Source organism: Tarenaya hassleriana, unplaced genomic scaffold (assembly GCF_000463585.1).
Source record: "Tarenaya hassleriana unplaced genomic scaffold, ASM46358v1 Cleome16, whole genome shotgun sequence".
NCBI classification, from domain to species: Eukaryota; Viridiplantae; Streptophyta; class Magnoliopsida; order Brassicales; family Cleomaceae; genus Tarenaya; species Tarenaya hassleriana.
In genome coordinates this window covers 1,843,145-1,855,995 of record NW_010965019.1, presented here as the reverse complement: position 1 = coordinate 1,855,995, position 12,851 = coordinate 1,843,145, and the positions used below count along the sequence as shown (strand labels likewise).

The 12,851-nt window shown below is 42.0% G+C and overlaps 5 protein-coding genes and 1 long non-coding RNA gene across 6 annotated transcripts; 3 read left to right on the top strand and 3 right to left on the bottom strand.

Moving 5' to 3' along the window:
- The first annotated feature begins 257 nt into the window (after window positions 1-257).
- LOC104809494 (aminomethyltransferase, mitochondrial) lies at window positions 258-2,701 on the top strand. Its single transcript, XM_010535502.2, has 4 exons — window positions 258-407; window positions 892-1,468; window positions 1,685-1,803; window positions 2,011-2,701. The coding sequence occupies exons 2-4, from the start codon at window positions 908-910 to the stop codon at window positions 2,555-2,557; spliced, it is 1,227 nt and encodes a 408-aa protein (XP_010533804.1). The 5' UTR covers window positions 258-407; window positions 892-907; the 3' UTR covers window positions 2,558-2,701.
- A 76-nt stretch (window positions 2,702-2,777) lies between these two features.
- LOC104809493 (pentatricopeptide repeat-containing protein At1g11900) lies at window positions 2,778-4,522 on the bottom strand. The gene is made up of 2 exons (XM_010535501.1): window positions 4,412-4,522; window positions 2,778-4,023 (listed from the first exon to the last, which is right to left on the bottom strand). The coding sequence occupies exons 1-2, from the start codon at window positions 4,475-4,477 to the stop codon at window positions 3,004-3,006; spliced, it is 1,086 nt and encodes a 361-aa protein (XP_010533803.1). The 5' UTR covers window positions 4,478-4,522; the 3' UTR covers window positions 2,778-3,003.
- Window positions 4,523-4,674: 152 nt separating this feature from the next.
- LOC104809492 lies at window positions 4,675-6,168 on the top strand. The gene is made up of 2 exons (XM_010535500.1): window positions 4,675-5,099; window positions 5,522-6,168. Exons 1-2 carry the CDS (start codon window positions 4,817-4,819, stop codon window positions 5,902-5,904), a joined length of 666 nt encoding a protein of 221 aa, XP_010533802.1. The 5' UTR covers window positions 4,675-4,816; the 3' UTR covers window positions 5,905-6,168.
- A 66-nt stretch (window positions 6,169-6,234) lies between these two features.
- LOC104809487 (S-type anion channel SLAH1) lies at window positions 6,235-7,799 on the bottom strand. The gene is given in 3 exon segments (XM_010535497.2): window positions 6,235-6,513; window positions 6,628-7,088; window positions 7,396-7,799. Coding segments are annotated over 3 exon segments (1,116 nt in total). The 5' UTR covers window positions 7,784-7,799; the 3' UTR covers window positions 6,235-6,246.
- Window positions 7,800-8,380: 581 nt separating this feature from the next.
- LOC104809489 lies at window positions 8,381-9,136 on the top strand. The gene is made up of 2 exons (XR_771179.1): window positions 8,381-8,467; window positions 8,993-9,136. It is a non-coding gene; the product is annotated as an uncharacterized LOC104809489 (long non-coding RNA).
- A 287-nt stretch (window positions 9,137-9,423) lies between these two features.
- On the bottom strand, window positions 9,424-10,707 carry LOC104809490 (aspartic proteinase A1-like). Its single transcript, XM_019202104.1, has 6 exons — window positions 10,520-10,707; window positions 10,403-10,442; window positions 10,223-10,287; window positions 9,904-10,017; window positions 9,616-9,799; window positions 9,424-9,510 (listed from the first exon to the last, which is right to left on the bottom strand). Exons 1-5 carry the CDS (start codon window positions 10,679-10,681, stop codon window positions 9,692-9,694), a joined length of 489 nt encoding a protein of 162 aa, XP_019057649.1. The 5' UTR covers window positions 10,682-10,707; the 3' UTR covers window positions 9,424-9,510; window positions 9,616-9,691.
- Window positions 10,708-12,851: the final 2,144 nt, after the last annotated feature.

Here is a 12,851-nt window from a genome sequence, read left to right as displayed (position 1 = left end):
AAAAAATTACAATTACTACACTATAGAATTCAACATCAAAATAGGAAATTAAACATAAAGGCAATAAGAAATATTTCCCCCTTTTTTTACGATTAAAAAGGAAGAAGAAGATAGAGAGAATACTTACCACTCAATGGCGATGTGGTTGCTTTGGCCTTTTCTTCATCTGGCTGATGATGCCTCCTCCACCCACCTCTCAAACCCACTACCAAATCGGATTTTCCTCTTATTTTAATTCCCATTTTTTTTAATAAATTTATATACTTTGAACCCTAGAAATATATAAAGCCCCCATTTTTTCGCCGTTCTTTCTCTTTCATACTGGTATTTTATGCGGTTCATCCGTGTAATAATACCACGGAATACCAGAAATCTTGAAGAGGAGTTTTGAAGAAAACCCGTAATCTGTAAGATTTATATTACTCGTTGGGGTTGTTTCTATCAAGGGTTCGTAAAAATGGAGACTTTGATTTCGTTATGATTGTTGAATGCCCAGATTTCTTGTTAGATATCAAAACTGGAAATGGGTGTTTTATAAAAATGAATCTTACTGCGAACAAATGCACAAACTTTATGTCTTTCTGGATCTCATCTGGTTCATAGATTGTGTCGTGTTCATTCTGATTTTGCTCCCTTGTCCAAAACTTTTATGTCATTGAGATGGTTGGTATTCAACCACCGATTCAAATCCTTTTGATTGTTTTTCTTCATCTATGAGATTCATTCGGAGATTGATAAGCTCAGTTTTACTGGAATCAAATCCGGAAAGAACAACTCGTGTTCTGATGAGTGCATAGTGAAGATGCAACAATGGCTCGAGTGTATTTTCTTAAAGTTCTCTCTCTTTTTTTATACTGTCTTTGTTTATAGTTTTTAATCTTCTTGGATCAGATTTTAGCTTGAGAAGATGAGAGGAGGCAATCTGTGGCAGCTGGGGCAATCCATAACCCGTCGTCTTGCTCAGTCCGATAAGAAGGTTGTGTCCCGTCGGTACTTTGCCTCTGAAGCTGACCTGAAAAAGACTGTCCTGTACGACTTTCATGTCTCCAATGGCGGAAAGATGGTTCCATTTGCAGGATGGAGCATGCCCATTCAGTACAAAGACTCCATCATGGATTCAACCGTAAACTGCAGGCAGAACGGGAGCTTGTTCGATGTCTCTCACATGTGTGGTTTGAGCCTTAAGGGCAAAGACTGCATTCCTTTCCTCGAAACCCTAGTGGTTGCTGATGTGGCTGGTCTTGCCCCAGGGACAGGGAGCCTGACCGTGTTTACGAATGAGAAGGGCGGCACCATTGATGACTCTGTGATCACCAAGGTGACGGATGATCATATCTATTTGGTGGTGAATGCTGGTTGTAGGGACAAGGACTTGGCTCATATCGAGGAGCATATGAAAGCTTTCAAGTCGAAAGGTGGCGATGTCTCTTGGCATATCCATGACGAGAGATCTCTTCTCGCCCTTCAGGTTCGTTCTTTATAGTTCCTTCTTGTTCTGTTTCAGATCTTCTATATCAAGAACAGATGGAACAGGTTTCAATGTGTCTCTAAAGTTGCAATCTTTAAGCCTTTGCCATTGCGAAAACGAGATTATCCTTCTTTGTTATTGCTGGATCATGATGGTAAACGACATAAAATGGCGATCCCGGATTTGGAGTAAAAAATAAACCTCGCAAAATTGCAGGGTCCTCTGGCTGCTCCGGTGCTTCAACACCTGACGGAAGAAGATTTGAGCAAGCTGTACTTTGGGCAATTCAAGATTATGAACATCAATGGCGCCTTGTGCTTTCTCACCAGAACCGGGTAGGATTCCTCCCAACTCGGTTAATATGGTTCCATAGACCATGTAAAAAAATCGCGGAATTAGGGTTTTTTCCCGCACGTAAACCTATTTTTTAAATCGGTATTGGGGTCGAAGCAGAAACACCTCTAGAGGCAGAGTTTGAGCCCATTGAACCACATGACTCGGTTTTTTGTTTCAATGTTGATGATATTTTTTTTAACTTTCAGGTACACTGGAGAAGACGGGTTTGAGATCTCTGTCCCGTCCGAGCATGCAGTGGATCTAGCCAAAGCAATCTTAGAGAAATCCGAGGGAAAAGTCAGGCTGACGGGTCTAGGTGCCCGTGACAGTCTCCGCCTAGAAGCCGGGCTATGTCTGTACGGAAATGACATGGAACAACACATAACCGCGGTGGAAGCGGGTCTGAACTGGGCAATAGGCAAACGAAGAAGAGCAGAAGGCGGGTTCCTTGGGTCGGACATAATCCTTAAACAGCTCCAAGACGGTCCCTCCATTAGACGGGTCGGGTTCTTCTCCTCAGGACCGCCTGCGAGATCTCACAGTGAGGTTCAGGACGAGAACGGGAACAAGATTGGGGAGATCACAAGTGGAGGGTTTAGCCCCAACTTGAAGAAGAACATTGCAATGGGATATGTGAAATCGGGTTTGCACAAGAATGGGACCAAAGTTAAGATCTTGGTCCGAGGAAAACCGTATGAAGGGAACATCACCAAGATGCCTTTCGTTCCGACGAAATACTACAAGCCCTCGTAGTTTTCTTCTTCTTCTTGTGTTCTTGCCTCCAATTCAGACCAGTCTCTGTTTTTCGTTGTCTGAAAATGACTGATGTTTCTCTATGTTTCTTCTAAACGATTTGAAATTTCATGATCGTTGTGTTATTCTACGATCTTTATGGCACCCGAATTCGAATAACAGAGCAATTTAGTGCCATTCTTACAAGACTGCACTTGTGTATGCAACAATTCCATTCTGATAAACCAATAAAACCATATGAACCTGATATTAAAACCGAGCAAATTACAGTTACTTCAGTTAAAAGGCGACACTTTATACAATATCGTTGGTTAAAACCAGGGAAACTCATCGATGGAAATGAAAGAAAAAAACCAGGCTTTATACAATATCTTTGGCAGCCATTGCAGCTGCAGTGTATGGTATTGAAACATCAGATTCCAATTGGATCCCCCAATCAAAGATTTTTATCGTCTGCAAGTTTTTCGGGTTCTTTTGAAATCTTCGGGACGTGCTAAATCCGCAGGGGAAGAGGAATTCATCTCGTCTGAAAGTTGCATTGCCTTCAGCAGATTTCCCGACTTCTTCAGACTATCTATCAGTGCTCGGTAGATATAAAGGGAGGGACTAATCTTTCTCTGTTTCATCTCATCAAAGAGTCTTAACGAATCTTCGATATTCCCTGACCTACCAAAGCTATCGATCACTGCTGTATAAGTAAGCAAATCGGGTTGGATTCCACTCCGATGCATCTCCTCGTAATATATCGTGCATAAGTCTAACCTTCCGGCTTTCTTGAACCCGTTGAATAGCGTATTGTACGTAATGATATCCGGGACCAAACCATCTTCTTTCATCGACGAGAACAATCTGAGCATCTCGTTCAAATTACCAGCACGACCCAAGATATCTAAGACGGTATTGCACGTAATCAAATCCGGCTTGCATTCCCAACCTTTCATTTGATCGAGCATCAGAAGCACTTTATCTATCTGTCTAGATTCAGCAAATGCAAGGAGGGTTCGGTTTATTACCGTTAAGCCATTCGTCCGGGTAGAAGACTCTGCTACTTCTTTGAGAAGACGAAACAAATGAGTGCAATCATCTGTCTCCATGAAAGCCCTCGCAAGGTTGAGATAACATTCTGAACTCAAGGGCTCACCGCCCGACAACAGTTGTCTGAAAACCCTGCAAGAAATCTCAAAGTCGCCCTTTTCAGCTGCTGCCCTTAGAACCCGTTCCTGGGCATCGGGCAAGAAAAATTTTCGATCTGGCAAGGATTGCAACAAGCTATGCGCATCAGAGATGTTTCCAGATCTCAAATACTTCTCCACGAGACCCGTGATATCGTTTTTGCCGATGAACTTCGAAGCAGTACCGTGATGGGTAAGTATTCTCTGCAATAACAGCTCATCATCTGCCGAAGTGTGTATCAAAGAGAATGACAAGCTCCGGGTTAAATCAATCGGAGGGAACACCATATGTTTCTGCAATGACAATACACATGAATGTGTATCTTATCAATTCTAATGTTACGTATAAGAACAGCAAGAATCCATTGCATATGAAGAAACCGCATTCATAAGAGACTATATTACACAAAGCTATGAATCTGTAAGTACAATGACACCAGAGTATCATCTGTTAAAGGACTTATCGAAAGCTCAAAACTTGTCGCAATTTTTCAGATCAAATACAAAACTGGAGACTATTCTGTATAATTTTACCCAATCGGATTGTGAAAGAGCATGGAATCTGCTATAATCAAAACCCGTTTCGGATCAAACAGGAATAGAGAAACCCGATGAGCAGAAACGCTCGAGAGAGGAGGAGAAAATCAAATCGAACGAAAAGGTTCGAGCTTTTGGGTGTTACCGAAGAAGAGTAAGTGAAGGAACCGCCATAGGCGGATATTCTCCGAAGAATCGACCACCTCGCCATCTTCCTCGGCACGAACCCTCCAAAGAGCTTGTGAACACTTCTGGGTTTGGGTCGCGAAATAAAAGTTCGGAGGACCATTGAAGTTTATGCAAATATATAGGGGCTATTTTATAAATATATTTAAATTATAAGGACTGTTGTGATTAAAAAAAAAGGCTAAAAGTTAAACCTGGTACAAAATAGAAATGGCAAAATACATTTTCCTCGTTTCAACTTTTCTTCTTCCTCTTCTCCAGCGGAAAAGTCACCGATCGCTGTCGCATTTGGTCCTCTGATTCACGAATTCGAAAACCCTAGACCACATCCTCGTATCATTGACGAGTGTCTGGATCGAACAGGATGCAGCAATTGCTGTTCGCGATTGTGTTGTTGGAGGTTGCGGTAATTATGGCGCTTTCCTTCAAGACGCCGATAAGGAAGCTGTTGATCATGAGCCTTGATCGGGCGAAGCGTGGGCGTGGACCGGTCGTCGTCAAAACGGTGGTGGCGACGGTTTGTGTGGTCATGGCGTCGAGCGTGTACAGTGTGATGAAGATCCAGAAGCGTTGGATCGACGAGGGGACGGTGAATCCGACAGATGAGGTTCTAATGACGAGAAATCTCTTGGAATCTACTCTTATGGGTAAGCTCGGATCCAACCTTTTCTATGTTGATTCAGTGTTCTGAACAAAGTATACTGATGCCGGTGGAGAATTTGAGATCCACATCTTGTATAAACAAGTGGGTGTTGGGTGTAAGTACAGTAGTACAGTTCGTGTTAGTGTTTCATGATCTTCTTCGGAATGCTTGTGTGATGGTTTAGCTGTTGCATCTGGATTCGGATGTTGAATTGTTACTGTTTTGTTACTCTGATTTGACCAAGCATGAACAAAATTGGCTTTGGTGAGAGGTGTGTCGAATCAGGGTTCTACAGTTTCATACACCTTTTTTTATCCATTTAGACCAACAAGGTTTATAACTCAGAAACCGGCTTTGTCAATTTCTGTTTTGTTTATCTGTCTTCGGCCGTTATTGCTGTACAAATCTTGGTTTTGTTTCTTGCAGGTGGATTTCTTTTCCTCGGGCTAATGATAGACAGACTGCATCATTACATGAGAGAATTGCGGATAAGAAGGAAGAGCATGGAAGCTATAAAGAAGCAGGGACTAGGTTTCGAAGATGGAAAGGCCGTCGCTTCAGATGAACTTAAAAGCATGGAGGAACAGATAAGGTCTCTACAGGAAATTAAAAACCAGTTAGAGTCTGAACTTGATGCGAAGGCTAAAGAAGCTCGTAGCGAAGAATCCAATGCAGTTGCTCTACGAAAACAATCTGAAGGGTTCCTTCTCGAGTTTAACCGCTTGCTGGAGGAAAACCAGGACCTACGGAACCAACTGCACTTGTTGGATCATAAATTATCACGCACGAGCATCAAGAAGAATACCTGAGGCTATTTTCAACCTTTCAAGATTTGCCTTTCTGGGTAGCTTTGTTTTGAGTTTGTTACTTGGAGCTTTTGGTTTCAATGACTGGGTTTTGTTAATGTGGGAGGTGGTTGAGGGGGAAGATCGAAATACAATAGAACAAAGATAGGTTTACTTCTTGTTTGAGTCTTCAGCTAAGTACAAACGATCAATTCTTCTACCCAGCAAATTGCAACGCGTGTAATTTGGTTGAGTTTATATTTTGCAATAGAGAATTGTTACGGTTAACTCTTATTTCCTTCTATGCAGAGTCTTCCCCAAGAGGGGGGATTATCTCTAATTACACATCTCCATTGTTCATATTGCTTATTTTCTTGAACCAGTGGCAGAAGTCAGGAGAGGATCACTTCTGGATAGTTTGTTAATGTTGGCAGCTGTCAGTAACATCAAACTGAGGAAGACCAAGACCGAGACAGATGACAAGAAAAGCCTTAAGCGGGAAGGGATTTGACCTTTCACCTCTTGTGCATACTGAGCAGAGGCTAAAGAAAGGAAGGTGAGCGGGAACGAGTAAGCCCACCATGCCACGTTGAATCTTTTCATGGACTTCTTGAAAAGGATCGGCCTACAGACCTGGAATTTTGGCGAAAGAAAGGTGTGACTATTTCATTCTATGGTTCTCATTTGATGATTTCTTTAAATGACTCCATGATTAGCATTTTTCTGTGCAGTGTTTTGCAAACTTACCAGGGACATGAAGATAAACAGTGAGAGGAAGAAGAGCATCTTTGCCGGGGTATCAAAAGCTCCAGAAATCGAGTTCCAGGCTAGACTGGCCATGGCTGGTGCAGCAAAGAACAAGAAGAAAATAGGTCTCAGCGTTGCGGGGATATTGTTGCCTCCCGGTAGGCGCTGATAAAGGGTGACAAAGATAACCAGATAGTGAACCATCCCGAGCGAGAACAAGCATACAGCAGTTTCCCTCCAACCCATTTGTGCTGCTGCCCGTGCAGCCACCAGGTTTGCTATGGCCGAAACATGGCTTGCAGGGTTTGCCATTACTGACAAAAACCTTTTCTCTGTTGTGAACCACTGACCATAGATTTTAATGTCGAGGGTTAAGACAGGAACAACAAATGCCCAGAAGAATAGTAATATCACAGACCGTTACGGAATAAAAGATGTTGTCGGCGGAGACCTAGATACTCCTATGAAGCAAATCATTTATTCTCCTGTAGTGGCATAATGGCATTTCTTCCATACCACAGCTGAGTTTGTGCGCATCTGTTCTTCCTGGTAAGTCCAATGGTGTTTTGGCCGATTATTAGATTCTGGAGTTAGGAATTTCTTGATTTTTCGTTCGGTTTCATGATCTGGTTTTGTGTGATTTCTATGATCTATTGAATCTTCGCGTTTGCAATCTCAATATCTCGCGGAACTGCTTTTGTGTTGACACAGTCCGGTTGACATTGGAGCATTTCCCAGAAATTCGAAAGAGTTTGGTTTCTGTGTAGCGATTCCTTTAAATCGATGGAGTGTAAAGGTAGTTCACTCCTATATGGTGCAAGAACTCATCCTTCACCATCTTGAAGTAGAAAATACACTTGAGGACATACAAAAGACAGAGAGATGCTTGAGTTCCAAGTGCTAGACACCAAAGGAAATGGAACACAATGGATGGGAGGCTGTCATGGTGTGACCAAGATGCAGCCATTATTTTCCAGAGCAAAGCTTGGCTGGCGAGAGAGAGGCTTATTCTAAAATAGCCCGCGTGAAGATTAGTCAAGATGGAATACATCATGACAGGTTTGCCCGAAGCGAGGTTAGTTTTCTCTCTGCAGCTTTCCATCGGGTTCTCAGTTACGATTTGAATCGATTGCTTAGAACTCTCTACATTCTCCATTGTGATATTTTGATTGTGTGGTAACAGCTGATTTGTGTTTTGCTAACAGTTCATTGTCTAGACAGTTGAAGTGTGTGTGTGTATATAGGCAGAGAAACTGAACAATGGGAATGCCTTATCTAACTAAAGTTTCAAGTGGTCGACAAGGATGATGCAGAACCGAAGTACACAACTCAATAAAAGGTTATGCTTTTAGCCTAATATATATATATATATATATATCTTAGGTTCAAATTTGGTGGAAAAAATCTTGTTTAACCAACCATGGGATTAAATATTTTAATTGTAGAAATTTGTATCCATTATTAGGATGTGGATGATGTTGTCTGCAATAGCCTTGATGTCATCCCTACATATTGAATTTGTATTGAATTATATTATATCCAACGTGTCCTAACTAAAATTGGTATTGCTATTTCATTGGATATTTATATTATCCAAAGGCATTTTTAGGTTTTAGGGTTTTTGGTTTCGTCCCTTTTGATAAGATAAAAGATGTTGCTAACGACTGAAACCCATAGTGGCAACTCTCCACTAATGATCATATATTATTTGCTCTTCTTTTTCATTGACCATAAATCAGTGAATTATTTTTACGTCGCCATTGCAAGTGGATGTTTCCCATCGTAAGCAAGGAATGAACACCAAGCCGTTGCATTGGTTTCTAGAAGAAACATTTACAAGGTTTGTGTGGATATTATACACCACCGTTATATTCTTATGTAAGAGATTCTCGAATCAAATGGTTCGGACTCTGTATAATGGTTGCATCAATGGCTCACGATAGCGAATATTAAAATGGTGAATTGATGCAAATAGAAACGTGCAGATTTTGCATCTGAAATCCCAACCGCTGTTTTTTGCACATTCAAATGGAATAAAGATGCAAGCACATGTAAATATATAACACGAATTTCTCAGTGATGTACATATAAACTAACAAATTCGTGTTTGTGTTCTTCGATCTTTAGACAAGAAAGGTAACATAACTTCTTCATCTTCTGCAGGAAGATCCATAGATTTAAAACTGGCAAACGGACTCTAAACCCTAAGTCCATCCTTAAACACAGGGAGTTGACTGCTAAAAGCAACAAAAAAAATCGAAAACATAAAAAAAAAAAGCCAACTAAAGACTTTTTTTAATTAAAATAAAAAAGAAAAGAGACCGAACCTAACATCCTGTCTTTCCTTTTCTCCATGTTTAAGCAGAAGCTGCTGCTTCAGCGAAACCAACTCGCTGGTTGCCAAAGTCGAAGACAGTGTGGTATTTACCCATGAATACATCTCCCATTATCCTGTTCCATACGACAAGAGACGGTATATAATCAAATACATATTTTGTTTTCTTGAGTTTTCGATTGTTAAATAAACAAAAAAAAGGTACCAGAGAGGTCCACGAGGTGGAGGAACGTCGAGAGCGATAAAGCCGCTGATGCACTGTTCCACTTTTCCCTCTCCCACCTTCAGTACGTACTATTTCACACCCGAAACCCGAACCCAACATAGAAAATAAAAACGATGTAAGAGTCGAGAGAGGTTAGATGAAACAAAGACACGGGCTTTTAACAAACACACGTCTACTTATACAATTGATCCTCCTTCCGAGCTCATTAGCGTGAACACCCGAAGACTCTGCCTGCAATGGTAAAGGAAACAGTAGACATGGTCGACAACTGGGCACAGTCAACTGCTGACTCTCCCATCGGGTTGGGCATTCGGTCACATAGCTGTTGAGGGGGAAAAAAAAGAGAAGTAGATCGGATTTAGGACAAGACCCTTCTTCTTCGAATGTTCCATGAAGGATACGGTATTATATGGACCTCTTTCGGTACCTCGTTGATGTAGTTCAATATGCGATCTTGAGTCATGTTCTGCCTCAATTGGTTCTGGATCCATACGACCGTCATCTCACATGCAGAGCATGCAGCATCTCGAAGGACACCAGTCATACCTAACACCACGAGCACCGTCAAAGGAGCACAACCCGATTTGAGAGCAGATCTTCTTCGACTGTGTCTGAGACAAGTCGAATGAAACAATCAAAACATGGGTCGGACATAAAACAAATGATCGTTACAAACTTTTCTTTTATAAATGAATCAGAGTAGTGTTCTTTATACCTCGGCCAAAAGTAAATCCAAAATGGTCTGGCCATACTGCTCCACAACAGCCTTGCATTGCTGGCTAACCACTCCAGATGCCCCAATTGCTTTGTTTATCATTGCAATCACAGTCTATAGAAAGAAAGACACACCAGAGCAAATAATATTATGACATTAACCAAATGAAAACGTAGAAACAGATAGAAATGCATAAGTTGACTCTACTATGTTTTCATTTATTTTCCATCCGGTTATATGAATCTAAGAAATTCAAGATTCTCCTATGGCCGAAAAACCAAAGACCTAAAAGCTGTGAATTATTAGGATTCTTGCTTACCGTTGGACCTGCAAGCAAAGAAGTTCCAGAATCTGCTATCGCTGAGCAACCACTTTCACAGTATCCTGTACAACAGAAAATCAAGCATTAGAACAAAAACAATCATGTCTAACTTCATCAATCATCTGTTTAAAAAAAAGCTATATGATACTAAAAAAATTATAAGAAAAATGCATGTACCAGTGGCTTCACCGCCAATGAGAACATCACCCATGTCAAACTATCACACAAAATATAGTTTCAATGAGAAGGTGGCTACAAAACGTAGACAGACGTTCGTAATGAAGCATGACCAACCTGCCAGTAACCTTTTTGAGTTACAGGAACAAAAGTATGTTCTCCCTTGAAATGATTTGGATCAACACCTCCAAACACAAGTTCACCTCCTTCTTCACTCTCAGGATTACGGTTAAGCCAAAACGAAAAGACCGGTTCCTTGATAAGTCCTTGGTTGATCATGTTGTATTACGGTATATATGAAGTATCAGATGTACAAGGAAACTATCACGTTACATATTTCCTTTCCTTATGCATCAGATCCTAGGTTACAGACAAATACGTTGTATATATACTTGCTTATGTCTTCTGAGAATACATCAGAGTTTTCTTGGCCGTTGTTGTTCCTGATTCACCACGTGACATTGTATCAGAGCACGACGCACACAAATCACCGATCTAAATCTCGACTGAATGTCTACCGGCACCGAAAACACCTCGACTGAACCGACCTCGACGACTCCGACCCCGAACAGCAACTCGACTGCTCCTTCGAACCCGACAATGAACGCAGCAACGCATCCTGATTCTGTCATTCCTCCTCGACGCACCATCTCCCCGTATGATCTTACTCCAAGTGATAATCCGGGATTGGTTCTGTCACAGCCACTGCTGCGTGGCGACAATTACGATGAATGGTCCATTAATATTCGTCAGGCTCTGAAATCTCGCAAGAAATTCGGTTTTGTGGATGGCTCGATTTCTAAGCCTGATGCGACCTCGCCAGATTTTGAAGATTGGGACACCAACAATGCTCTCATAGTTTCATGGATCAAAAATACTCTCGAGCCTTCCCTTCGATCTGACGTGGTTCACCGAGAGTATGCAACTGATCTGTGGGATTATTTAAAGCGGCGTTTCGGTAAGACAAATGCTCCTCGACTACTTCGGATTCGAAGTGAACTCGCAAACTGTCGTCAACTTGGCTTGACAGTTGAAGCATACTTTGGAAAGCTAACAAAGCTTTGGGACGATTTGGCGAATTTCCGCTCATTGAAGACCTGTAAGTGTGGCCATTGTTCATGTGACATCGCTGCTGTTCTTAAAAAAGAACGGAACGAAGATCGACTTTATGAGTTTCTGCTTGGATTAGATGAATCGCGCTATGGAATTGTGCGTTCTAATCTTCTCTCTCGACAACCATTGCCCACCCTTGAGGAAGCCTACAATGCTGTAGCACAAGACGAAGATTCCAAGCAGATTACTCAAATTCACGATGACAGATCGGAAGCTGCGGTGTTCTCCGTTAAAACTCGACCGCGAACACAATCTGTCGAAAAGGATAAATCAGTTCTGTGTACAAACTGCAACCGCACCGGACATCTCGCCGATGTTTGCTTTCAACTCGTCGGGTTCCCAGATTGGTGGGGCGATCGCCCTCGGAACAGAACCGGGGCATCTCGGGGCAAAGGTCGCGGACATGCTGCTCAACAAAACTCGACCAACAACTCTGGACTGCATCACGGAGATCGTCCTGTCGGGCATGTTGCCAGAGCAAATGCTGCATCCACGGCAACAAACATGATCAATACTGCCAACCAGAATGGCAGTGGAATCACCGAAGAACAATGGCAGAAATTGATGAACCTTCTCACTGCAAATCCTGTCGGTAATTCTGAGACTTTGTCTGGTAAGTCTTCTGGCTCTTCTTGGATTATCGACACAGGTTGCTCGCATCATATGACCGGTGATATGTCCTCTATGAGTGTTGTTGTTTCTATAACGCCAGTTTCTGTGATTCTGCCGGATGCTCGACATGTTGTTTCTGTTAAATCAGGAATGGTCTCTCTCAGCCCTAGCCTTCAGTTGTCAAATGTTCTGTTTGTCCCAGGCCTCCGTTGCAATTTGATCTTTGTGTCTCAACTTTTGGATGACAGCAACAATATCGTCACCTTTGCTCGTGATTTGTGTGTTATTCAGGACCGTACTACCAAGATGCCGATTGGAGCGGGTGAACGACAGGATGGATTGTACTATTTCCGTGGCGCGGTATCAGTTGGAGCAACACGAACACAGAATAGACAGTCTTTTGAGTTGTGGCATCAAAGGATGGGCAATCCATCTTCTCAAGTTCTTGGCAAGATTTCAGTTTTGAATATTCCGAGTATTGTTTGTTCTGAATCTAAACATTGTGATGTCTGTTTGCGGGCCAAACAAACACGAGATTCATTTCCCTTGAGTACCAATAAAAGTTCGGCGATTTTTCAGTTAGTTCACTGCGACATTTGGGGACCGTATCGCACTCCTTCGTTTTCTGGTGCAAAATATTTTCTAACCGTGGTTGATGATTATTCACGCGCTGTTTGGATTTATCTTCTAACCAGCAAAAACGAAGCTTCCATCAAACTCCGAC